Source organism: Peromyscus californicus, unplaced genomic scaffold (assembly GCF_007827085.1).
Source record: "Peromyscus californicus insignis strain IS unplaced genomic scaffold, ASM782708v3 Scaffold_8__1_contigs__length_139910024, whole genome shotgun sequence".
Lineage (NCBI taxonomy): Eukaryota > Metazoa > Chordata > Mammalia > Rodentia > Cricetidae > Peromyscus > Peromyscus californicus.
The window spans coordinates 75,346,777-75,372,680 of record NW_026294606.1 but is presented as its reverse complement, the minus strand read 5'-3'; the positions used below and the strand labels follow the sequence as shown (position 1 = coordinate 75,372,680).

The 25,904-nt window shown below is 41.9% G+C and overlaps 1 protein-coding gene across 6 annotated transcripts in view; it reads right to left on the bottom strand.

The window, feature by feature from the left end:
* Positions 1 to 25,904, bottom strand: part of Pdss1 (decaprenyl diphosphate synthase subunit 1) — a 43,983-nt gene extending 18,079 nt beyond the window's left edge. For 2 of the 6 annotated variants that reach the window (XM_052728910.1, XM_052728912.1), the window contains exons 1-7: positions 25,587 to 25,904; positions 20,134 to 20,198; positions 19,621 to 19,741; positions 11,708 to 11,838; positions 4,809 to 4,950; positions 2,707 to 2,818; positions 2,505 to 2,614 (exon numbers count right to left, since the gene is read on the bottom strand). In XM_052728910.1, the coding sequence (XP_052584870.1) occupies positions 2,505 to 2,614; positions 2,707 to 2,818; positions 4,809 to 4,950; positions 11,708 to 11,838; positions 19,621 to 19,741; positions 20,134 to 20,198; positions 25,587 to 25,715 (810 nt within the window). In that variant the 5' untranslated portion in view covers positions 25,716 to 25,904. Of the gene's footprint in view, positions 1 to 2,504; positions 2,615 to 2,706; positions 2,819 to 4,808; positions 5,037 to 11,707; positions 11,839 to 19,620; positions 19,742 to 20,133; positions 20,199 to 25,173; positions 25,321 to 25,382; positions 25,528 to 25,586 lie in introns of those variants that run through there. The other 4 variants (XM_052728908.1, XM_052728911.1, XM_052728909.1 and 1 more) reach the window with 4 other exon arrangements.

The window sequence follows — 25,904 nt, the reverse complement described above, 5'->3', positions numbered from 1 at the left end:
TTTTTTTTTTTTTTTTTTTTTTTTTCGGTTTTTCGAGACAGGGTTTCTGTGTGTAGCTTTGCGCCTTTCCTGGAACTCACTTGGTAGCCCAGGCTGGCCTCAAACTCACAGAGATCCGCCTGGCTCTGCCTCCCGAGTGCTGGGATTAAAGGCCTGCGCCACCACCGCCCGGCTGTCCTTACTTTTTTTTTTCCTGGCCCATAAGTATATGTTTCTTTAACTGATTTTTGTTTTGTTTTTTCCAAGACAGGTTTTTTTTTGTGTGTGTGTGTGTGTAACAGCGCTGGCTATCTCAGAACTCACTCTGTAGACCAGGCTGGCCTCGAACTCATGGAGATCCACCTGCCTCTGCCTCCCAAGTACTGGGAGAAAGGCATGCATCACCACACCCAGTGAGTATGTGTTTCATGTAGCATGGCAAAATAGAGGCATTATCATCAAGGGACTAGAAAAAGGCTCCCTTTTACTATTATTTGCTATATTATGTTCCAAGGCAGTAATTTACACCTGCTCTTACATGTCTTTCTTTCTTCTTGTCTTGACTGCACAGGACTATTACATAGGACCATTGCTTGCTAGATTTCTTCTCTAAACCTGCTAGTCTGAGACATGCTTGGATAAACAATGTGTTCTTTTTTTTTTTTTTTTTTTTTTTCTGAGACAGGGTTTCTTTGTGTAGCTTTGGAGCCTATCTTGGAACTTGCTCTGTAGACCAGGCTAGCCTTGAGTTCACAGAGATCTACCTGCCTCTGCCTCCCAAGTACTAGGATTAAAGGCGTGCACCACCACCACTTAGTTAAACAATGTGTTCTTATTTTTGAGACAGGATATCATCTATAGCCCAGGCTAGCCTTGAGTTCACAGAGATCTACCTGCCTCTGCCTCCCAAGTACTAGGATTAAAGGCGTGCACCACCACCACTTAGTTAAACAATGTGTTCTTATTTTTGAGACAGGATGTCATCTATAGCCCAGGGTGGCCTAAAACTCACTATGTAGCCCTGGTTGGCTTTGAGCATACAATCTTCCTGTTTCTGCCTCCAAGTAAAAGTGCTAGGAATACAGGAATGTGCCACCAAACATGGCTTCTCACAGGAATAGTTTATGGAGAGACTGTTTCTTGTGTGTGAACTAACAATGACTATCAGACATTTTAATACACAGATTATGGACACCGATTTAAATATTTGGATAAAGCTGAGAAGCAGAGAGCACAATACAAAGAGGAGGTGAAGAGGACCAGGGAGACTGTGAGAGGAAGATGTTATTACTCAATTTATACTCTGAAAATTATAGCTTATATATAGGAGATATAATATAATAGGCCTACTATTTATTAACAAGTATAGAGCCAGGCAGTGGTGGCATGTAGAGAGCCGTGCACGGCTGCGCCACAAAGTTAGTACCGGCATCCGGCTTCTGCCTTCCTGATGGCCGGTGCTCCTTATTTGGCTAAGGCTAGGATCTGGTTTGCTTCCGCACACCTGGACCTAATCTGGCTTGCTTGCGTATGTCTGACCCTAGCGGCATTGTCCACGTGGCACCACGGGGTTGATTGCCCAGTGGCTATAAAGGGCGTGGGCTGGCTTTCCAGAGAGAGAGAGTGAGTGAGTGAGTGAGTGAGTGAGTGAGAGTGAGTGAGAGAGAGAGAGAGAGAGAGAGAAGAAGAAGATGGCTTTCCCCGGGGTCAGAAGATTGTTCAAGGTTCCTGAATAAACTGCTTAGAGAAGAGCCTGGCGTCGCGTCTTCCTTGCTGGTCGAGGCGGACGCGACAGTGGCACATGCCTTTAATCCCAGCACTTGGGAGGCAGAGCCAGGCAGATCTCTGTGAGTTCAAGGCCAGCCTGGTCTACAGAGTAAGATCCAGGACAGGCACCAAAACGTTACAGAGAAACCCTGTCTTGAAAAACCAAAAAAAAAAAAAAAAGTATATAGAATACTAGTGAAATCTAATAATTAAAACAATTTCTCCTAGGTAAATATGTATGTGACAATTTATTTTTAAAAGTAGAAATAATGTGTGACAACTATGACAAAGAGTTGCTCAGAATGTTACATAGTTTTGACTGGGAAATCTATTGATTGAATTTTTTATCTTACGTGTATGTAACATGTTTCAGCATGGACACACATGTGCCATGGCACATGTATGGAGGGCAGAGCACAGCTCCCGGACCCACTTCTCTCCTCACCTATGTTCCAGGAATCTAACATCAGGTTTGTGTGGCAAGCTCTTCCCTGCCGAGCCATCTTGCCAGCCTAGACTGGCAAGTATTTTGATTCTTGGGGGAAGAAAGATGAAAGAAAAGTTCCTTATTTCCATACCAAAAGGAGACAGCAAAAATGAAACCACAGCAGGAGTTGTCTGGGATGCAAGGTTTCCCTGACTTTTGGGACTTCAGGATGCTATTTTACGATTCTCTAATTAAATGGTTCTAGGAGAATTAGCCATCAAGAAATAAGTGTGGGCTTTTTTCAACTTAAAAAAAGACAGAACGTACATACTGCTTTACAACTGTTGGCTATCAGACTGGCCGTCTTCTTGAAGGTCTTTTCCAGGTAGTGGGCAAACCTTTCATTCTCATTTTCTTTTGACCCTAACTGAAGAAATTCACCTATCAAGAAGGAGAAGGGTTATTTGAGATATGGTTTTACTGTCTGGCCAAATACCAGGCTTGAACAAAACAGAAAAGTCAGAATAACTTACCACGCACCAAATCTTCAATAACTTGGCTGAAAAGAGATATAACAGCTGTGTTTCCAATCCGTGCCAGAGCTAAGGATGCTGTAGAAAGAATTAAATCTCCAGCAAGAACAGCCTGGAAAAAGGAGAAAAAAAATCGCAGATAAAAAGTTCACAGGTAGCCGGGCGGTGGTGGCGCACGCCTTTAATCCCAGCACTCGGGAGGCAGAGCCAGGCGGATCTCTGTGAGTTCGAGGCCAGCCTGGGCTACCAAGTGAGTTCCAGGAAAAGGCGCAAAGCTACACAGAGAAACCCTGTCTCGAAAAACCAAAAAAAAAAAAAAAAAAAACAAAAAGTTCACAGCTATATCAGTAGTTAAGCGCCTGCCTAGCACGCACAGGTTTGATCCCCAGGATATTAATGTGCCCAGAACAAATTATAAATCATGCAGTATATTATACAGTATAATCAAGTACATTATCTATACATGCACATTACTTTGCATATTTAAAGATATGCATCAGTACTATTTCTGTTACACAGAAATACTATAGTTAACAAAAATTTTCACTCATAGAATGTTATTTTATTTTTTAAAAAGTCAGGCTGTCTTCCAACTTGTTATGTAGCCAAAGTGGACTTTGAACTTCTGACCTTTCTGCTTCCCTTTCCTGAGTACTGGGATTATGGACATGCATCACCATACCCCACTCATGAGATGTTAGGGGTTGAATTTGGGGCTTTTTTTTATATGCCAAGCATGTGCTATACCAACAGAGCTACATACCTGCCCAAATTAATAGAATTTTCAAAATAATCATTTTAGTATTTATCTGTTCTCCAAACTAGAATAGTGCATTTAGTATTTTTGACCTTCTCTTCCATTTCTTTTTCTTTCTCTTTCTCTCTTTCTTTCTTTTTTTTCAAGACGGGGTTTCTTCGGGTAATTTTGGTTCCTGTCCTGGATCTCACTCTGTAGACCAGGCTGGCCTCGAACTCACAGAGATCCACCTGGCTCTGCCTCCCAAGTGCTGGGACTAAAGGCGTGCGCCACCACCGCCTGGCATTACTCATCCTTTTATAAAATTCATTCCCATTAAAGCATAGCCAGCACATGAGACTACTGACAATCCAACAGGAGGGAACCAGATGCTTGAAGTGTGTGAAAAACCATGTAAGCGGGTTAAGTTCTTCTCGGGTACTGTGGTTTGTTCTCCATCATGTGAGCCTGCCATTGGAGGCACAGGTGCAGGTGAATGTCTGCTCGATCACAGAAGACCTACACAGTCTCCTTTCATTTGTTCAACTTCATTCTTCAACCCATAATTTATAAATCTTCAACTCAAAGTCCCTATTTTGCATGTTTCCTTCAAGCAATGCTAATAAAATGGGAAATACGTTTAAAAATAAATATACAGGGGTTGGAGAGACGGCTCAGCAGTTAAGAGCACTGGCTGATCTTTCAGAGGACCTGGGTTTGATTCCCAGCACCCACATGGTGGCTTCTAAACACCTGTAAACCCACTACCAGGGGATCCAATGCCCTCTTCTGGCCTTCTTGTGCACCAGGCACACAAGTAGTGTGCATATCTACATGCAGGCAAAACACTCATACTCATCAAATAATGATTATATATGTATGTATGTTTACTATATCAAACACAAAAATTTCATATGTGTGTATGTGTGTGTGAACCAAATCTTATTAGGACCTCTTTTAAAAAGGTAATAAGTTTTGATGGTAGAACACTATTTCTGAGGTTTTTCTGTTTTGTAGTTTTTACTTTGACACTATTGAACATGCGGCAAATAACATATGCTTATGGGCTCAAGTGAATGTAGGCAATCTGGGTGCAACAGAAAAATGTAGGATTCCTCAAGAAATACCCATGAAAATGCCTTTCCTTATAACTAGAAGAAATTCTACATGAAACAGTGGATAAGGAAAAACACTGAATTTGTTTTTACTGTCAAGTACTTTTACAGATATAGCACAAACTTCTTTGAAATTTCAAAGACCACATTGAAACAAGTGTATTTTACAAATCTGAAAAGAAAATGCAATCCCATAAGTATATGATTTGGTAAGGAAGATTTTCCAAAGCAACAATAAAAAACCATCATACCTTTTTTTCACCCCAGATTTTATTAACTGTATGTTTTCCTCTTCGAGAACTTGCATCGTCAATAACGTCATCATGAACCAGACTAGCAGTGTGGATCATTTCTGCAATTAAGGCTATGGAGCGTTGGCTGGCTTGCATATCTCTAATTAACAGAAAGCAATGCTTTTTTTTAACAGACGCCTCCTAGAACCTTCTCAGCAATCATCTTGTGAAAACTGGATATCGGATCTAGGATAAAGAATTTTATTTCTCTAAGAGAAACTGTATAAAAATGTTAGCTGTCCTATAGAGCCATTTCTGTTATTTGGAGAACATTCTAATGATCTAGAGACCCAGCTATGACATTAGAATTTCCACTTAAAATATGGTAAGCATCTTAGAAGCCTGGCCATTGGGTGGAAGAAAATCATCTTTCTGTCCAACAGAAGTGGTCTTGGTCAGATGTCCAAGTTTATAATCAGTTTACAGTTGAGGGATGGACCAGTGAGTGGCCCAGGAGCTAAGCCTGACAACCTGAGTTCGATCCACAGACCCCACAGGTGGAAGATAATTGAGTCCTGCAATGAACCTTCACATGCATACCTTAGGATGCATGTGCCCACACACAACACACACACAAATAAAGGTGTTTTACAAAAAGTGGTTTGCATGGTATGGAGGTTTTTGTTTTTGTTTTTTATTAATGTATAGTGTTTTGCTTGCATGTATGCCTATGTACCACATGTGTGTCAGCCCAAAGTCAGAAGAGGATGTCAGATTCCCTGAAACTATAGTTATCGATGGTCGTAAGCTGCCATGTTAGTGTTGGGAATTGAACTCAGGTCCTCTACAAGAACAAGAAGTACTCTGAACTGCTAAGCCATATCTTCTGCCTCAGTATGAAATGTTTTAAAGAATCAGATATCAGGGGTTGGACATACACGCACACATGCACGCGCGCGCGCACACACACACACACACACACACACACACACACACACACACACACACACGAAATAAACAAAATATATCTTAAAGAACCAAATGCCACTATGCACAAAGCTTTTACAACTATCTTGAATATGGCATGACCAACAACTTCCTTCTAACTCATCCTTAACTTTGTAGGAATCTGAATTAATTTCTCCTTACAAATTACAGGATAAGAACTCTCAAGATGTACAGCGATGTGAACTTAACAGTAAAAAAGGGAATGCTCCAATTTCTTTTTTTCTGAACAGGGACTATGTTGACCAGGCTAGACTCAAATTTTTAGACTTAAGCAATCTTCTTCCCTCAGTCCCAAAAAGCTGACTATAAGTGCACTCCATTGACTTCTGGCTTCTTTTGAAGCAAGGTCATTACTATTTCACCATGTACAGGAATTGTAAAAAAACTGAACTTCAGTAAAATCAAACTGGAGAAATACATTGTTGTTTCTTTTTATACTAAAGCATGACATCTGATTCATGTCCTAAGCAAATGTTATCATAGGGTTGTATCTTCTGAGAGGAGGAAAGGGAGAAGCATAACAAATGGCTTTTCCTTTAAAGATTTCATCTGAACGTCTGCATAAGTAATGCTCATTCTAATTCCTTAGGTTCAGCAGAAAGTCATGACAAATAGACTCATGAAAATGACGCAGGCACGCTCTACATAATAGCCAGCATGCAAGCATCTCCTGATCTTATCTAAGCAGGATTTTGAAGTGTGATGTTGTGGTGGTTCATCTCACCCAAAGCTTTAGAACTCAGTCTCAGCCTCCTCACTGCTTCCAGCCCCAACATCAACTATAAGGTACTGCTTAGTATATATTAAATGTACTTACATACTACTATATAAATTACTTACTTTTATAAATAGTAATTTATCTAATATTACATGTTATATATTAAATTTAACAATTCAAAACAGCAGTTTCAAGTATTTCCAGATCACAAGAGTCTCTTTCAGGGGAAAAAGTAAAGAAAAAGCAATAGCAGGTATAGACAAATCATGGCACAAAATCAGCCCAGCAAGGCTGCGGACAGCACAGCTCACAGGGAAAGAAGGTTTGTGGCACGTGAAAGGCCTTGGGTTTGACCTCCAACACCAACACAAGACACTGCATCGGTGAAAGAGAAAAATCACTGTGCAGGTAGTTCTGAAGAGCTTGTGCTGAATCTATCAGTAGATCCCCCGACTTTTCATTAGGAAACATATATATTATCTAGGTAAACTTACTAGGCTCTAGTTTCTTTGAGTTGATGCACAGAAAAATATATGTGTTTTATAGTTTTAAAATAGAAACACTTTTCTAAGAATATTACCTCAACTGAATTTCAGTCTAACAAAATACATACTCTTTACTAATTAGTGGTAGAATTTACCTCTAAACAACTGTTAAGGCCTTTGACCTCTGCCATGTATTCCCAAGTTGGGCACCATTTCATTATTACAAGCTATGTCAACAAATAGGGCTCCTATTGGAAGGATGAAATCATGAACACTTAACAAGAAGCCAGCATTTAATATTTGAAATTTGAGGATATGAAAACAAAGATTTTTTTGAAATATTTTGAACTGGGTGATGTAATTATGTAAGCCCCAAACTTGGGAACTGAGGTAGGAATATAATGAGTTTGAGACCAAACTATTTCAAAAAACAGTCTTTCTTTCAAGGTACTAGGTTTTTAGACTAGAACTTTATGTATGCTAGGCAAGTGCTTTCCCACTGAGTGATATCCCCTGCTTGCAAAAATTGTCTGAAACTATAAAGACTATACAGCACATATATTAAGTGCCGTTCTGAATGGTTACATTGCTGATTTAATCAGAATTCTGGCTTAGGGTGTAACTTGGCACTGTAACATAAGTTCTACATGAGAACACGTATCATAGCTGTATCCTTTTCCCCCATACAATTGCATTTTTATGTCTTTTAGCTTCTATCTGGAAATTATGGCCACTGCTTACCCTGAATGAAGCATGATGATGGACCAATGACAATAATTTACTGACTACCAAAAAAGTTATCATTATCTTTAAGATGAAATCTTTAAAGTGCCAAGCTGAGTCATGCCTTGCGAAAGCTGGGTACAGTTCCTATTTCCTGCTGTGAAATAGGTATCACACCTTCCCAGTTTCTGGAAGAGGTGGCAGATAACGTAGCATGAAAAACAGAGGTCCCTTGTCTTGAAACCTGGCTACACCCTCCATATGCAATGACTCAGTAAACCCTTCAGGACTCTTTGTCTTCATTAAAATATAAAAAAATTACAATGAATTTTAAACATAGAAGTAAGTAAAATACAATGATTCACATATAAACCCTTCACTTAGCTTACACATGACTTTGTCTGGTTTTATATTTTTTAGATATAGGGTCTCACACGTTGACTTTGAACTCATAGGTTTAAGCAATCCTCCTACCTCAGTCCTCAGCTAAGACTAAAGGCATGTGCCATTGAGAAACATTAGGAAATGTTTCCCGTATTCATATATTAATATAGTATGTGATGTCTTAAGTAGATTACAAGGAAACCTACAGTGTGTATATGTGGGAGAACATTGGTGGCATCAATAGCAAAGGAGTTTCAAGTGAGGCATGAGGGTATACCCTTGGAATCCTAGTAGTTAGTATTTGGGAAGCTTAAGAAGCTAAATACAAGACCCTCTTTAAAAAGAAAAGTGTGTTCAATACAAGGGTATAGGAAGGATGCCTTCAAACTTGACCTTTTGGCCCATTATCCTTGGTCATACAACATGTGTCCAATGGTTAAATAGTGGCAAATGTTATCCAGTACAACCAACTGATTCCTGAGTGGATTTGAAGCCCACTCCACAGAGGAAATTCACATGTGGCACTAAAAATCCAGTCAAAGACTGTGGTTGGGGAGGTCATAGGTACCACTGGGGAAACCTACTGCTGTTGTTTTGCTAAGTGGACACGATAGGTCTGTCAAATTCCTGTCTAAGCAACTGCATATGCCCACTGGATAGCACTACTGTCAGCTTCAGTCAGAAAGGCTTCTTTCTGCTGTGAGCAGTAGGAACTGCAGAGATCCATAACTGGTCAATGTGATGAGAACAAACAGCTGGTGAAAGCTCCGCCCTAAATGGGACATGTACATCACAAGCACTAAGCCTCAGGGAACATCACTTGAGGAAGAGTTAAAAGGAGGGGGCTAGTATGGGATTGCTAATTTCTTGGTATGATGTGAATATCGCACTCTTGAATTTACAACAACTGTAATTACCTGCACAAGAACGAGCCTCTCAACATCCTGTCATGGAGGCAATTGATGGGATGAGGCCCCACCCCTTCCTGAGGATTTATGGTCAGTTAATGATTGCTTGGGGAGGGAGAGACATCTTGAGTGGTGTAGCTGTTGATAAAATACTCATGCTCCTATAAGCAAACCTAATGGCAATCACTGGGTAATCTAAAGCAAAACCAGAAGGGCAGGAAAGCAGATGGAGGGCTGGGAAGAGGGCTAGTGGGGACCAGGGAAGGTAATGGGGGAGATTTGAATTTGATAGAAATACATTAAACCTATGAACATGTGATAATAAGACCCGCTGTTATGTATATGTATACTCAATATATGCTAATAAAACATTTTGAAAAAAGAAGTGGGGATTAAAAGCATGCCAGCGGGTAGAGAATCAGAATCACTTTAATGCACACCACAATAGGAGTCAGGCCCACATGGCCGACACTATCTCTGTACTGTCTCTCAGAAGCTCTCCTTGTCAGTACCAGGCAATGAAGGCACAGCTCAAACATCCCCAAACTAAATTAATTTTTTTTTTTTTTGAGACAAGGTTTCTCTGTGTAGCTTTGGTGCCTGTCCTGGAACTCACTCTGTAGCCCAGGCTGGCCTCGAACTCACAGAGATCCACCTGCCTGTGCCTCTCGAGTGCTGGGATTAAAGGCGTGCCCACCCCCGCCGGCCTCCCACACTAAGTTTACTGCAATGCCTTTCTGTGTTATATTCTCCTCTGTTTTCTGCAACCAACCGTTTACACAATTTTAAGAGAAAAATAAAAATTTCAACTACAGGGAAAAATGGCTTCAAAAATTTTTTTTCAACACATTCATTTATTTTATGTGGGAGGGGAGTTCACATGCCATGGTGCTTATGTGGCAGTCAAAGGATAACCCAAGGGAATCCAGCTTCCTTTATTCACCATGTGGGTCCTAGGGATTGAACCGAGGCCATTAGGCAAGCACCTCCACCCACCGAGCCATCTCAGTGGCCAGGGAATAATGATTTTTAGATAGTGGAGAAAATGCTCTTTCCCATACTATATCTAAAATTAATAAACTGTCTTATGTATTTATTTAAAGAAATTCATAAACAATTTCTCTAGAATAGTAATCTTCACCTCAAAAGTAATTTTATTTAAAAAGTTACATTTACTCTTCTTATTTTGTATTTTATTCTGTGTGTATATATTTGTACCATGTGCATGCAGTACTTGCAGGAGTCAGAAGAGGAAGATCCCCTGGAATTGGTATTAACAGACAATGTGAGCCACCACGCAGGAGCTGGGAACCAAACTAGGGTCCTCTGCAAGAGCAATATGTGCTCATAATTGCTCAGGCATCTCTCCAGCCCCGAGAAGGCATTTGGCAAGGACAGTGCTATCACCTGGAAGAGTGTCAATCAGACAGAAGCCACAATGCACAGGAAGCATCAGAGCTGTTGACAACCTGCCTGATGCCTATGTTCAATACCCAGCGTCACCACCCCTACTCCCCACAAAAAAAAAAAAAGGGGGTAAGTAAAAAGCAGAATGTGGGTATGATCAAACACAGGAACAGAAGAGAATAAGAAAAAGGTCTGGCCATGTAAGGCAATGGGAAACTCTTTTCCTTTTACTATTTCCTTGAATACTAATACGTATATTTTAAAATTTTATCTATGCTCAAGATTTGAGAGCTATCAGTTGTTTTCTTTAACCGTTTCTTCTGCACAATGAAGGTCACAAGAAAGCAGTCAATCCAAGGTGTATGCATGCACTGCCCATGATAATAGCACAGAATAACACTAGAACAAGCTTTGGGCTAACTGCTATGTTTATAATTGTTAAGTGAATAGCTACGTATCTTGGGATTCTGTGGGAGCCCGTTCTCAGGTTCCTTGTGGCTTTACCTAGCAGGTCTGCATAGAAGATGATTAGGACCACGGGCCTGAGTGCAGGTGTCTGAGAATGGTCTGCACTTGGCTGTGCTGGGGGAGGAGGTCATTTGCTCCACCCCTTGGCGTCTCTATAAATACCCTGGGGCAGAGACAGTCGGGCCGTTGGAAAAGGTTCCAGGCCCTCTAAAGAGGCCATCCTTTATTTTCTATCTGTTTATCTCTGCAAGATTCTCCGCAATACATCCTTCTTTAACTTTTTTTTTTAATTAATTTTTTTCGTTGGTGTTTTGCCATGAGTGTTATCCCCTGGAATGGGACATGAGTGTTATCCCCTGGAATGGGAGTTACAGACAGTTTTGAGCTGCCATGTGGGTGCTGGGAATTGAACCCAGGTCCCCTGGATGAACAGTCAGTGCTCTTAACCTCTGAGCCATCTCTCCAGCCCCGCAATAAATCCTTCTATCTAATATTTCCTGCTGCTCACACTCAAGAAAACTCTGGGGAGCTGTGGGGTTGGTGGGTAAATGCCCCACAGGATTCTTTACTTTCTAATGGGGAAATAAACTGGTTTTCAAATGTTTCTAATATATTTATTTGCAACTCAAGTTTTCTGCTGTGGACATCTAAAAGTCAGAAAAAGAAGCAGCATATTTAGTGAGTCAGTCAGAATCTACACATGGTTTAGTGAATTCTTAGAAGCTGCTTCTTAAATGAGCAACTAATTAATAACTTTATGAAGGACAACTTTCCAAATAGAAATGAACAACAAAAGCATGGAATAAAGTAACTCACCGGGAGTTATTGTAATGAATATTACATGCTCGGGCCATTAGCACCACAATAATTGGTCTAAAGGCTTTTCCTTTGCCATCGAAGTAGTATTCGGACATGTCCTTCAATTCTTTGGTGGAGATGCACAGCTCCTGAAATATAGTTTGTTCATGTTAGCATGGCATTACAGTCACACAGACAGGATTTTTGTTTTCTTCAAAACTTTAGTTTTATTTTAGTGAACCCATTTCAATTGAGAAAATCAACACAAAAATAATGTGTGGCTTTGCCCCAAGTGGTGGTGGTGTCAGTATTAGGGCAGGATTGCCACCTGCCCCATGACAACTAGTGACAGCAGGACAAGGAAAGGAACAGAGGGCTAGGAAGCAACTTGGAAGGCAGAGGACAATGTGAAGTGTGGGAGCCTAGGAAGCAGAGCAGGCGTATCCTGGATAGGGAGTCAGCAGACAAGAAGACAGCTAGGACGGAGTACACATCAGTAAGTCTGTCTGAGCCTAATTTAGCAAAAGATACTCCAAAGGTTCATAGAAGAAATGTAGAGAAGGCATCGGCTGCTTGACTGTGGGAAATTTTCTATTGAGGTGGGGGAGACAATTTATTATCATTATTTGAGTTATGTCCTTGCTGTGAAGCCCTGGATGGCCTGGAATCCAAGACCTTCCTGCTTCTGCCTACCAAGTGCTGGATAATAAGACTGTACCACCACGCCTAATGGAGACAAACAGTTTAAAAATATAGCATATTCCCACATGCAGGCTGGGGCAGACTGCCCTGGGCTCCAGGGAAGAAGTGTGTTCCTGCTCAGTGCCATGACGGACTGAGTGGGACAAAGAGACCCACAAGCAGACCCATCCCTGGCTTTGAGGAGAAACACAGGCAGATGGGACATTGTTATGATGAGCAAATGTACGGTGTGTTATAGGAGAGGGAGGGAGGGGGAGGGGGGGAGAGAGGGGGGGAGAGAGGGAGGAGAGAGAATGGTTCATGTCCTGTGGACAGAGGCATATCTGGGCTGAGGTGGGCGGCTTGATTACCACTAGTGACATGGTGATATCTGGGTCCATGCCTTGGTTCATGGCCCTGGTCTATTGATGTCCTAGGTCTTTGATACCACCAATGGCAGAGAGGACAGGGATGTACAGAGTTGACCCCACCTCTCACTGGCTGCAACACTAGGGACAACTGGTCCTGACCCCCTCCAGCTGAAGCACTCAGGAGAGAGGGCCCTACACCTCACCTGAGCTAACCCTGTTCACAGGGGCATAGGTGAGCTAGCACTGTGGGTATGAGAATGGGAAAGCAGGTCGTGCCCCTCTTGTCTTCCATGTGGCAGCGTTGGTGAGGGAAAGATGTCCTCCTCTCCTTGCCCCTTTACACCTGCAGCAGGTGGGGGACCTGATCCAACCCCTCACCAGCACAGGCCCCTCGCCTCGCCTGGCCAGCACAGCAGAGTTGACCATGTAGACAGGGACGTAGGTGAGCCAGCCCTGAGGGCATGAGGGGGTACAGCTGGTACTGCCTCCCTTGTCTGCAGTGTGGTGGTGGGGTGAAGGAAAGATGCCCTCCCCTCTTCCTCTACCAGCTGCAACACTCGGGAAAGCAGGCTCTACTGACAAGGGTATAGGTGAGCTGGACCTGAAAACAAGAGCGTAGGAGACCTGGCACAGTCCTTCATCTGCCATATGGTGGCATGGGCAGGGAAGAGATGCCCTCCATCAATGCCTAAGGTAGGTTGGAGAACTGGTCCTGCTTCCAACCAGCAGCAACACTGGGGAGAACAGGCCCTGCACCTCGCCAGGGAAAACACAACAGAGCCAACCCTGTTGGTGAAGGTATGGATGAGCCAGCCCTGAAGCTGTAAGCATGGGAGAGCTGTCCCCACTACTCATCGTCATGTGGCAGCAGGGGCAAGGGAGAGGACCACCCCCTTCCACCTCAGGTGGGAGAGCTGTCCCTTTCCTTCATCAGCTGTGGCACTTGGATGAGTGGCCCCTATACCTTAACTGGGCAACACAGTAGAGCTGGCCCAGAAGTGTAGGTGTGGGAGAACCGACTGTGAGGACATGAAAGCAGAACTGGCCCCATCCCTTGCTCATTGCTGCAAGGGGTGAACTAGCCAGGGTAATGCTGGAGAACTCACCCTGGTGGTGAAGACAGGGGAGAGCTGGTGGGCTGACCAACCCTGCAATTACCCAGGCCCAGAACCAGGGTTAAGTGTTGGCCCACTCCAATATCCACCCCATCTGTGATCTGCTGGAGCACAGGTCTGGGTGGGGGTAAGTCTTGTGGACCCAGGGCTGCAGGATCTCCATGACACAAGGCAGCAATGGGATGTCCAGGAAGAGTCCCAGTGAGGGCTCAGTGTCGATAGTGTAGCAGAGACCCTCGATCCACACCAATGATTCTTTGCAATGAATGCCTGCATATAAAGATGTATGGATAAAGGAGCTTACTGAATAACTCACTCTGTCACACTGCAGCTTCCATGATAAGATTTTCCCTTTCTTCCTTTTTTTCTTCTCTTTTTTTTCTTTTTTATCTTAAATTTTTTTATTTTGGGGGGGAAGTTGCAGTGGCAGTGGGCGGATGATACGAGGGGATGGAAGATGGGTGGGATGGGGTGCATGTTGTGAAAGACACAAAGAATAAATAAAAAAGAAAGTTAAAAAAATGTTTGGATACCAGCTTTTGCCAACAGGACATGTTTATGATACACCATCATATTTTACTATTTTACCTTTTATGAGATGGTATGCTTTGAGCTCCTTCTGGACTTAAAATGAGAAGGAGAAGGGATAATTGATCCTTCCCAGCAATGCAACAAAATGTGCTTTATATGGCTTTATTTTGAAATCTTTAAATATATGATTATGAAGTAAAAGAAATATATAGGATATTTTTAAAGTCCCAAAGAAATTAGGAATAGAAGGAACATACATCAATATAATGTTTATAAAACAGAAATAGTCACTAACATTACTCAAATAGGGAAAAAAAACCTCAAAAACGATTCTTCTAAAGGCAGAAGAGACAAAGGTATTCACTTTCCTCATCCTTATTCAACACAGTGCTTGAAGTCTTAGCTAGATAAGATGAGAAAAATAAAAGGGACACAAATTGAAAAGAAAAAAGCTAAATTATCCCTATAGTTCACATGATCCTATATACAAGACCCTTAAGACAACTCAGAAATGATAAAACACTTTCAACACAGTAATAAACCTGACCAAAGAAGGAAAAGACCTCTACAGTGAAAGTTTTGTAGTAATAAGATAGACACTGGAAGATGGAAGAATCATTCATGGATAGTGAAAATGGCTATATATGAAAAGCTATCTATAGATTCAAAGCACTTGTGCTCAAAATTCTAATGACATTCATTTTTAGAATTATATTGGTTTATGTATTTAATGAGTACTGTGCATGCACATGCATGCCATAATAAATGTACAGCTAGAGGACAGCCTGTAGGAGTTGGTTTTCTCCTTCCACCAAGTAGTTCCTGGGGGAATCCAACAAGTCAGGTTGCCAAGCTTGGCTGCAAGTGCCCTAACCCACTGGTCCTCTAATGACATTTTTAATGGAAGTAGAAAAACAACCTTAAAATTCATACATAAGCACAAAAGATCTCAGAGAGTCAAAGCAATCCTGAGTCAAGAACAATGATCTCAAATTACACAACAGAGCCATAGTAACAAATCACGGCACTTGGCACAAAAATAGATACTTAGATAAGTGGAATAGAATAAAGAATCCAGAATCAAACCCAAAATGCTACAGATACCTAATTTTTAACAAAAATGCCCAAAACACATATTGGAAAATAAAAACCCCTTCAACAAATAGTGCTGGGACAATGGACATATATGTGTAGAAGGATAAAACTAGATCCCTGATTTTTACTCCCCACAAAAGTCAACCAATGGATCAAACATCTTAACGTAAAACCTGAAACTGCAAAACTGAAAATATACAGAAAACACTTCAAGACACAAACAGAGGGAATGCTGGAAATAGAAAATCTGAGTAAACGATTGGGAACTTCAGATGCAAGTATAATCAACAGAATGCAAGAGATGGAAGAGAGGATCTCTAGCGTTGAAGATACAGTAGAAGAAATACATTCATCAGTCAAAGATACAGACATAATCAAAGACTCTCGTTAGGACTTGTTACTTGGAAAATGATATCAAGAACTGACATACGGGATTGCATCAAATTAAAAAGCTGCACACCATAGGAAACAAATGAGTGAAAAGACAGCCTACAGAATGGGAGGAAAGTTCACTAGCTATAGATCTGACAGAGGATTAATATGCAGCACATATAAAGAACTCAAAATATCAAATACCCAGACAACGCAAATGAATACACAGACTACAAAGGGCCAAAAATATATGAAAAAGAATTCAACATCCTTAGCTCTCAGGGAAATGCAAACTAAAACTGCTTTGAGGTTCTACCCCACCCTAGTCAGAATAGCTAACAAATAACAAATGCTTGTGAGGATGTGTGTTTGTATGCATAATCCACACACTGTTGGTAGGAATGTAAAGTGGTCTAACTACTATGGAAATTAGTATGAAAGTACCCCCCAAAACAAACAAACAAACAAACAAACAATGTACAAGTCAAACTTCCATGTGATCCAGTCATAGGACTCCTGGGTATATACCTGAAGAACTCTAAGTCAACATACAAAGGTAATTTATGTCCATGTTACTGCAGCACCATTCACAACAGTCAAGTTATGGAACTAGGCTTTGTGTCCATCAAGAGAAGAACGAACCAAGGGAAGGTGGTATACATATACTATGGAGTTCTATTCAGCCTTAAAGAATGAAATTATGTCATTTGGTAGAACATAGATACAACTGTGATCACCTTATGAAGTGAAATAAACCAGATTCAGAAAGACAAAGATCATGTTTTCTCTCATGTGGATCCTAATTTTTAAAAAATAAACACATGAAACTATTTAGAACAGCAGGAAGAAGGAAGAGAAAGGAGAAAGGAATAAAATGAATACGGCCAAAATTAATGATGTATTTGGAAAAAGAATATATAAAATTTTGGGGGAGACAGCAGAGCTAAGTGGAAGGGGGAAGACAAGTAAAGATATGAGCAATGCAGATTATACACATGTATGAAATATAATAATGCCAATTTTTTTTACAAACTATTCAATAAAACATAGGGATGAAAATAAGTTGTATATGATGATGCATGCTTATAACTCTATAATTCTAACCCTTGGGAGGCTGAAGAAGGATGGCTATGAGTTCAAGGACAAGCAAGACCCTGCCTCAAAACAAAAACAAAAACAAAATAAATAAAGATTGATTCAGTGGGTAACACATTGGTAATTTATCAAAAGTCTAGAAAAAGGAAGAGATTAGTGTAGGGTAGAAAATGTGAATATTGCATGGAGATGAGCATCAAGAAACATTGTCTGAGTTTGATTTGTGAAGAACAGAGAGGGCTCTCCATAGTTGTGTACTTGTTATATTTGCCACTCAAGGAACATACACCTTTAATCAGAGCCACACCAAACTAAGGAACATAATTACTAATTTGCTAGTGCAGAGATAAAGGCACAGTCACAAAGACAAGCACAACAACCCTTGCTCACAAGGAGCCCAGAGTCTAGATAGGGATGAGCAGATCACTAACTACAGTTAATATGCTACAGTATAATGGGTAGCATCACCCAAGGTAAAGAAAGCTACTCTGGGAGCACAAGGAAAGGTTAGCTCAGGCTAAGGGGAGATTAAAAGGGAAAGAGAAGGGAGGCGATGGAGTGGCCTGGAGCCTGATGGGGTCTGAAGGCAAGACATAGACTAAAAGGTCATAGAAGGAAAGGATAAGAAGGCTCCAAGGATTCTTCTGATCCCTCCCATAATCGGGATATCAGGAGCAAAAAAACCGAACTACATATGGGATGAGAAAAGCATTCTAGACATACTAAGTTAGACACAGTCATGGATACTTCATGGAGTAATCTGCTAAGTAGTTAGCTATATACGTTTAGAAGAGACAATTCAACCTGGAGTAGAGATATTTGGGGGATTAAAAATGGAAATGAAAATATAGAGAATATGAGGGCGTGTGTGTGCGTGTGTGTGTGTGTGTGTGTGTGTGTGTGTGTGTGTGTGTGTGTGAGAATTCCAAACAACAGCACAGTTAAAGGGGTCAAGGTAGAAGAGATAAAAGAGGAACACACAAATAAACTGAGGATGGCCTAAAGACTGAGTGACTCAGGAAAACGTGGAAGCTAAAGGAACAGTTTCTTTCCAGGAAGGAAAATGGTAACTAGTGTCCAATGCTGAAGTACGTTAAGGCAGAAGAAAGCAGAAAAGTATCCACTGCACCCAGTAAGAGGAAGCTCCCATGACCTGGAAAGGAAGACACAGGCAGTGGTGGGGCAATGCGAAGGGGCAAGAGTGAACCAGAGGGTTCAGAATACTATGATGGAAAGGAAGGAGGCAGACACAAGGTTAGGGTAGTCCTGAAAAGGAGAATGGGCTGGGTATGGCAGGACATGTCAATAATCCCAGCATTTTGGGGCAGGAGGATGGTGAGTCTAAGGCCATCTTGATACAGAGAGGAAGGTAAAGGTCTGCTGAGTGGTGTCATAGTGACAGCTTACCTTAATTAAATAAGTAAGCAAACAAAAGACGAAAGCCAGTGGTAGTACACTTCTCTAATCCGAGCATTCAGAAGGCAGAGGCAAGAGGGTCACGATTTCAAGGCCAGTTTGGACTACACAGTGAGTCTCTGTCTCAAAAGGAAAAACTACTCTAGGCCTTGGGATACAGTTCAGTGGTAGAATATTTGCCTAGCACGTACAAAGTTCTCCATGACACTGCTATACTGTTGTAAGGCATTAGGCTAGAATCTTTGAGAAAAGATGATAAATGATGTATGAACATTTTGGAGCAGGATTTTATTCATTTATTTTTTTAAATTTGTGTATGCACACCAGACAACAACTTTGGGTGTCATTCACCTTTCCATTTTTGAGACAGAGTCTCTTACTAGCCTGGAGCACACCAAGCAGGATAGGCTGGCTGCCCAGTGAGTCCCAAGGATATAGCTATCTCCATTCCATCACTACGATGACAAATGGGTGCCACTACGCCCAGCTTTTTTATGTGGTGTGGGGGCTCAAACCCAGGTCCTTATGCTTGCAGCCACCTCTGCAGCCCTACTTGAACATTCTCTTTCACTGCATATTTCACACCAGTGTTATCAGCCTGTGGACAGAGGCTAGGCAATGGACTAAGGTCATGGTTTGCTCTGGCATCCGACATAATGAGAGGCCCAGGAGGATAGGCTTGCCATAATCCAATTCACACACTGAAAAGGGTCAGAAAATCCACATGATATTTCACATGATGAGTTGAATGAAGAAAGTCATATTTGGAGTAGCTTAGCAATGGCATTCAGAATTAGATACTGCAGTCATCGAAGTCACATACACATAAAGAAGGAAGGTTAAATGGCTCACTGAATAAGCACGTGTTTCCTGTACCTATTTTCTTAAGTTCTCCAACTCTGCAATAACATCTTTCTACACAGTAACATGGACTGCACCCTCTATACTGCCCAGCACCAGGCTGCACAGAGTTGTTGCTGAGGTAACATTTGAAACCTGATATATGCAAACTGAGTGGTCAATGGCATAATTTTTTTTTTCATTTGCTTGTTATTTGATATAGGGTCTCATACAGAAGAAGCCTAGTCTAGCTTGGAACTCACTATGTTACCCTGACTAAAACTGAACTTGCAGTGATCCTCCTGCCTCAGCTTCCCAAGTGCTGTGATTACAAGTGTGAGCCGCCATGAAATGGCTATATGGTTTGCTTGTAATTCTAAAATGTTACTAGGTTTCAGTAACATAAAACACTTACCTTTCTAATGTCTTCATACAGACCTTTCAAGTCTCTCCAGCCCAGTTTAAAAGGATCAGCATATTTCTCACCACTCTGTATTTGACTACAACAGCACACTGCTGGTGTCCTTTGATGAAACCTGAGGTGAGTGAAAATGCACATGGCTCCATTTTTAAGTATTATACACACATGCATATTAATACGGTGGACTTGCTAGAAGAAATCAGACATGAATCTGAAAAGGTCATCATAATTTAGAAACACAGAATTCTCATCTTGCTAAACAATACATTAATAGGTCATTTTAATGAACAGGACCTCGAGAGCCAACAGAGAAAGACTACATTATGTTCACTGTATTCTGAGTAGAACTCAAATTTTACTATATTCATTATTTTTTGAAATGGCAGAGATCATATAAAGCAAACTGTCATGGCTTTTACTTAAACATATTAATCTGTTGGCTAAGAAAAATTAGAAGTTTCCTAGCAGTGATGCTCTTTGTAGCTCTAATACGAATTATAAACTTACTGTGATATACTATGCACATTTGGGAAGGCAGGTGTTAAAGTCTTCACTAGGCTAAAATAGGGCATCTGTAAAACAAAAGCATAAAAAATGATAAGAATATTCCTCTAAAACGTGTTCATAACAACTATTCCCATAACTCACAACAACTGTGACCGTTTAGTCAGCCATTTCTAAGAGGCTGTAAGCCTTAAGAGAAAAAGGGCAGTTAGAAGTTCCCTTCCTGGATTACGAAGGTAATACATGTCCTAGCAGAACACAGGAATCAGACGAAAGCAGGATTCAGTCCTGGTGTTGCAGGAGGATCTCAAGTTCAAGGTTGGTCTGGACAACAGTGAGTTCAAGGTCGTCCTGAGCAACTTTTAGTGAGAGCCTATCCAAAAAAAAAAAAAGAGCTAGGGAATGCTCAGTAGAAGAATAGTTAGCTAGTTCTCAAGAGGCTGTAGGCTAATGCCCAGCACTGACAAAACAAAACAAAAAGCAGAAAATAAAAACCTCTGTAACAAAACATCCATTCTTCTAAAAGCTGGGTCCCTATCTATTCCTAAAGCAGAAGAGTAGCAGCAAAACAAGTCCTTCCGTTTAACTACGCCTGGTTACAGAACAGGGAAAACTGGAGTATCTTTTAAATTCTCAAAACACACAGATGCCAAAAGCTAATGGGGGATGGTTAGGAAAAGATTTTAACATTAAGGAAGGAATTGACATTTACACAAAAGCTGCCTATGTTAAGTTATTGTTATTACACATATTTGGACATCGTGCTTCTGGGCAAGTGATGTTTAATAAACAAACGGACTGGAGTACAGCCCAATGGCAGAATATGTATTTTGCACAACACAGACAAACCACCACCAACCTCAGGGACATTTTGATAATATAATCAAAGATCCAACAATCACCTGGGCATAGAAGGGTACACCTGGAAACCAAGCACTTGGAGGCCAGGGGAGCATGTGGACCACAAGTTCAAGGTCAGCCTGGGATAGTTAGAAAGACTCAGAGAGAATATCAAAGAATTATAGTAGACCACCTCTAAACAATTCAGAGATGGTAACAAATACTGAGTCTAACATTATCATTATTCTTTAAAGATTTTTTTGAGATTTATTTTTACCTTATGTGTGTGAGTGTTTAGTCTGCATATATGTATTACAGTTTACAATATCCCCTATAGGGATATAATAAATTTGTGCCACAGGCATAGGAACATCTGATGTTGGTATTTCCCAACAAATAAATGCCTGAGGACTTCCTCAATTTCCAGAGAATAGTTAGGGTAAATGACGTTCCCATACCTCAGACTTTGTTTTTCTGAAGACAAAGGTTATGCTTTATATAACCCTGAACATGCTGGGCTGTGAAGCAGGCTTCTCTTACTCCTAACTGTTATCAAAGGAGCTACGATAATAAAAATGAACCTTGTTATGCACATTACATTCAAGTGCTCAGCTGCCTTGAGTTCCCTGGTTTCCCACTTTGGTTCTCCTGGAATTAATCAGAGGCAACGTGGCCAACTTCTCCCAGTGTGTCTATGTACCACATAGGTGCAGTGCTGAGGAGGCCAGAAGAGGGTGTTGGAAGTCCTTGGAGCCCTTTGGAACTGGAGTTACAGGCCACGTAGATGCTGGGAATTGAACCCAGGCCCTTTGGAATAGTGGTCAGTGCTCTTAAGCACTGAGCCATCTCTCTAGCCCCATATATTACTATTCTTAATGACAGGATAAAAGCATTTAAAAAACTATTAACTATTTACAAATCTAATCTGGTAAAGGCTTTTATATAAAGTGTGTGAAGAAAGCTTCTTGACAAAAAGAATGAATGTGAAAATAAAACATGTGTGTTTCTTAAAGTCTTATGTTTTAAAGCCATTTCCCCCCCAGAGCCTCACAACTACTGTTTTGTTTATTTCGAGACAGGGTCTCACTATCTATCCCAGGCTGGCCTTGAACTCACAGGGTTGCTGAGATTAAAGGCATACCCACACCTGGCCACAACCACCTTTTTAAAGTTACATTTATTCATATACTTTGTGTGTAAATCTGTGTGTGCATATGCACATGCCGTGGCAGATGTGTGGAGGTCAGAAGACAACTTGAGGGAGTAAGTTCTCTCCTTCTACCACGAGGGTCAAACTCAAGGGGTCAGGCTTGGCAACTGAACACCTTTACCCAGAGTTACCGAACCAGCCCACTTATTTTTAAAGTTAGAAAACTTAGATTCCAGAGAAGTCAAGCCCGAAGAACTGACTTACAAGCATGACTACAGTTATAAGCAAGAAGTAACCTCAGAACTGTATGCACTGTCATCGCATCAAAAACCTCTACGTAAGCACAGACACAGAACAGGGTTTAGAAACATGTGGTAAAGCAGTTATTTTGAACCAAACAAGGTTGTGTGTATGTGTGTTGTGTGTGTGGGTCTTACTTTGGTTACTTATTTTTGGTATTATTTTCTGATTTTGCTTGAATGAAATATCTTGCCTTACCTATATTAAAAGAACAGAAAATGCTGACTTAGCCAAGCAGTAGCCAAGAAAACTGAGGTCTGTTGTTTCCACTACAGCATTCTAGCTATTCATTATATCTAAGTCATGAAGAGTATTTATGACCTACAGGTAACTGTAATGTCCCCAAAACACAGCAATAGTTCTCTCCCTTGATTTCATCATTATAGAACAGCCCACACCGCCCCCCCCCCCTTCTGGGATAGAGGTTTTGATATGCTGCACAAGCTGGTTATGTGCTATATGCAGCACAAGCATCATTCTGCCTAGAGAGTGACATCTTGATGGCAGAGTTACAACTATTCAGTTTAAGACCTAAAGACATTCCTCTAAACTGGTATAAAACATTAAAATTGCATGATTAATGCATGGTATCCTTTGCCAATAGGTAGCTTAAAGACTGTTAGTTGTATAGTCTTTAGAGAACAGAGCTTGGTGCAAATAACAAAAATTTCTGGCTGGGTCACTTTGTGACATCTTTCTATTCACAATTACTCACAGAAAGATGCTGAATCTTAGAGAGTAGAGTATTGTAAACTACTCAGCTGGGAATACAATATACAGCATACATTTGTTTTTATTTACTTTGCCGTACTGGGGCTCAACCCAGAACTTTGTCAATGTAAGACAAATGTTCTACTGTAAATGAATGTTTCCTGTCCCGACCACCTGGTCCCAAATAACCAACTCAGAGGCTGAATATGAATTATAAATACTCAGGCTTATTACTAGCTAGCTCTTACATTTTAAGTTAACCCATATTCCTTATTTACTCTCTGCCACATGTCGGCACCTTTATTAGCATGGCACATTCATCTCCTGCTCCATCTGCATCTGGCTGGAGACTCCTGACTCCATCCTCCTCCTTCCCATCATTCTCAGTTTGGCTTTCCCACCTAACTTCCTGCCCAGCTACAAACTGTCAGCTTTTTACTAACCAATGAGAGTAATACATACTCATAGTCTAGAAAAGGATTGTTCCACAGTAATACATACTCAACAGTGTAGAAAGGATTGTCCCTACCACTGAACTACAACTCTCAGCTCCACAGAAAAATTTCAGATAGTATTTATTCAATTACTCCCTCAGCTCCACAGCAAAGATTTAAGACAGTATCTGTTCAATCAAATTGTATTCTGTATTCTACTCAGAGCTACCTCAGGGCAGCATTTCCACAGGGAGATAATCATAGTATTTATTAAAATGAGGCTGTGCAACCAGTTCTGTGGCTCACTGATGGTATCAGTGGAAACAAATTTTTCTTTTCCGATTCTATTCCCTCTTTTCTATCACTCTCTTTGAAAGTCAACTCTGTCCGTTAGGATCTACTTTTTTTTTTTAAAGGTCTCATACATCCCAGCTTGGCACTGAACTCACCAGGTAGTCAAGGATTACCTTGAACTCCTGATTCTTCCACCTATCTGCCAAGTGCTGGCATTACAGGCCTAGCTAAGAATTAACTTTAAAATAAGAGAACATGTTCAATATGAATCAAAGACATGGTCACTCAGGTCTGAAATCCCGGCACTGAACTAGGGTGGAGAGCTAAAGTTGGCTTAATTATTGTTGCTCTTTGTTAAGGTCTGTAGTCCTTGAGTGATCAGAAGTAACTAGAGCATTCATGCCTGAAGGAGACAGCTAAATTCTCAAATACTTGTAGTGGAAAATATTAACACATGAATATGTTGGCATCATCAGTTAGGCTCTCCTTTTGCTCAAGGAGACAGATAGGGAAGCGAATGACAGATTCTTTCCAGAAAAGCACCCTTCCATGGATGAGGTTTCCTGAGATGAGGTTTCCTGATGAGCCTCTCTCTCTCTCTCTCTCTCTCTCTCTCTCTCTCTCTCTCTCTCTCTCTCTCTCTCTCTGAAACAGCTAAGATCCAGTGGCATCTTGTGGTGGATGCCACTCTTCAAAACATGTCTGCATCTATGGCGATCAAAACCAAGACCCAAACTCTCCCTATATGCCCTCTTTCTCTTATATATCATCCTTTCTATTTAAACCGGTTTGCATTTTTCTCGCCAAATTCTTTTTTGGATAATTTGTTATATGCATCCACTTTGGTACAAAGCAGGCATTTATAAATGCTACATATTTCATATTGGTAGTGTTTGATAAACATATTGACAAATGAAGCATAACAGATCTTACTAAAATCACAAGCCCGAATTTAAGGGGTGGGTTCTTTGCTGTGCGGCTGGAATGGTCTCCAAAACCCAAATTGGAAAAAAAAAAACCTAACTTCAAAAGTCAGTCTGAGGATGTTGCCCGGTAATGCCAATGGCACGGGCTGACCGCACTCACACAGAACCAGAGAGCCATTTACAGCGCTATTCTGACCGGGACAAAAAGTGAAAACTGGGGCCAAATGCAGTAGGGGAGGATTTCAAGGAATCACTCTTAGACTGAGAGAATGATTTTACGTCAACGAAGTCATAGGTCTCTCCTGCCACCCTCCGGCTCCTCCGGCTCCTCCGTCTCCTTCTAAGTGTCCTTCCAGCGCCTATCAGGTGTGCTTTGCCTCCTAAGCACCTGCAGCACTGAAGTGAGGTCCACCCCAGTTAGCATCAGCCTTTCGTCGTCTCACACCCTTTCCGAATTCTGAGGCTAACTGGATCCGACATCCGAAATTGCGAGCAGAGGTCCCCTTGGCTCTGGTCGTCTTTGCGGGAGGAACTGCGTCGTCCCGACACACCCTGGTCTCTGTGATTAACAGGGCTGCGCCCCGCCGTTCCCCCTACCTCAGCCCCAGTGTCCCCTGGGTGCCCGGGCAGCTGCTCCGCACTTCGGGCCCCGCGACTAGTCCCGCTCCCCCGGCATCCCTCCCAGGGGACACAGCGGCCCAGGCCCCGGTGCACGTGCGCATCCTCCCATTCATTCGGTCGCCGGCTGTCATTGGCACGGTGACCTCTACGCCACGGGCAGCGCGCACGTCCCGGCCTCACCTGCGCGCGGGTGTCCGAGGCGGCGCGCGTCCCGAGCGGCCCCGCACAGCCAGGGCGTTCCGGCCGCGGGCTCCCGGCCGCCCGCCTCCAGGAGCAGACCCGCCGCCAGCACCACCAGCGCGTAGCCATAGTGCGAGTCTGAAAGTCGCGGCGGGCGGTGGCTCCGCCTCTGCCCCAGGCCCGGACCCGGAGCCGGAAGCTGGGTACCGGAAGCCTGCGGCCGCACCTTTCTCCCGTCTAGTCCCGCTGCGCGGTCGCCCGCTCGCCTGGACTCTTCTCAAAGCTGCTCGCTTTGGCCCGTAGCCGCGTCCGCTTTTA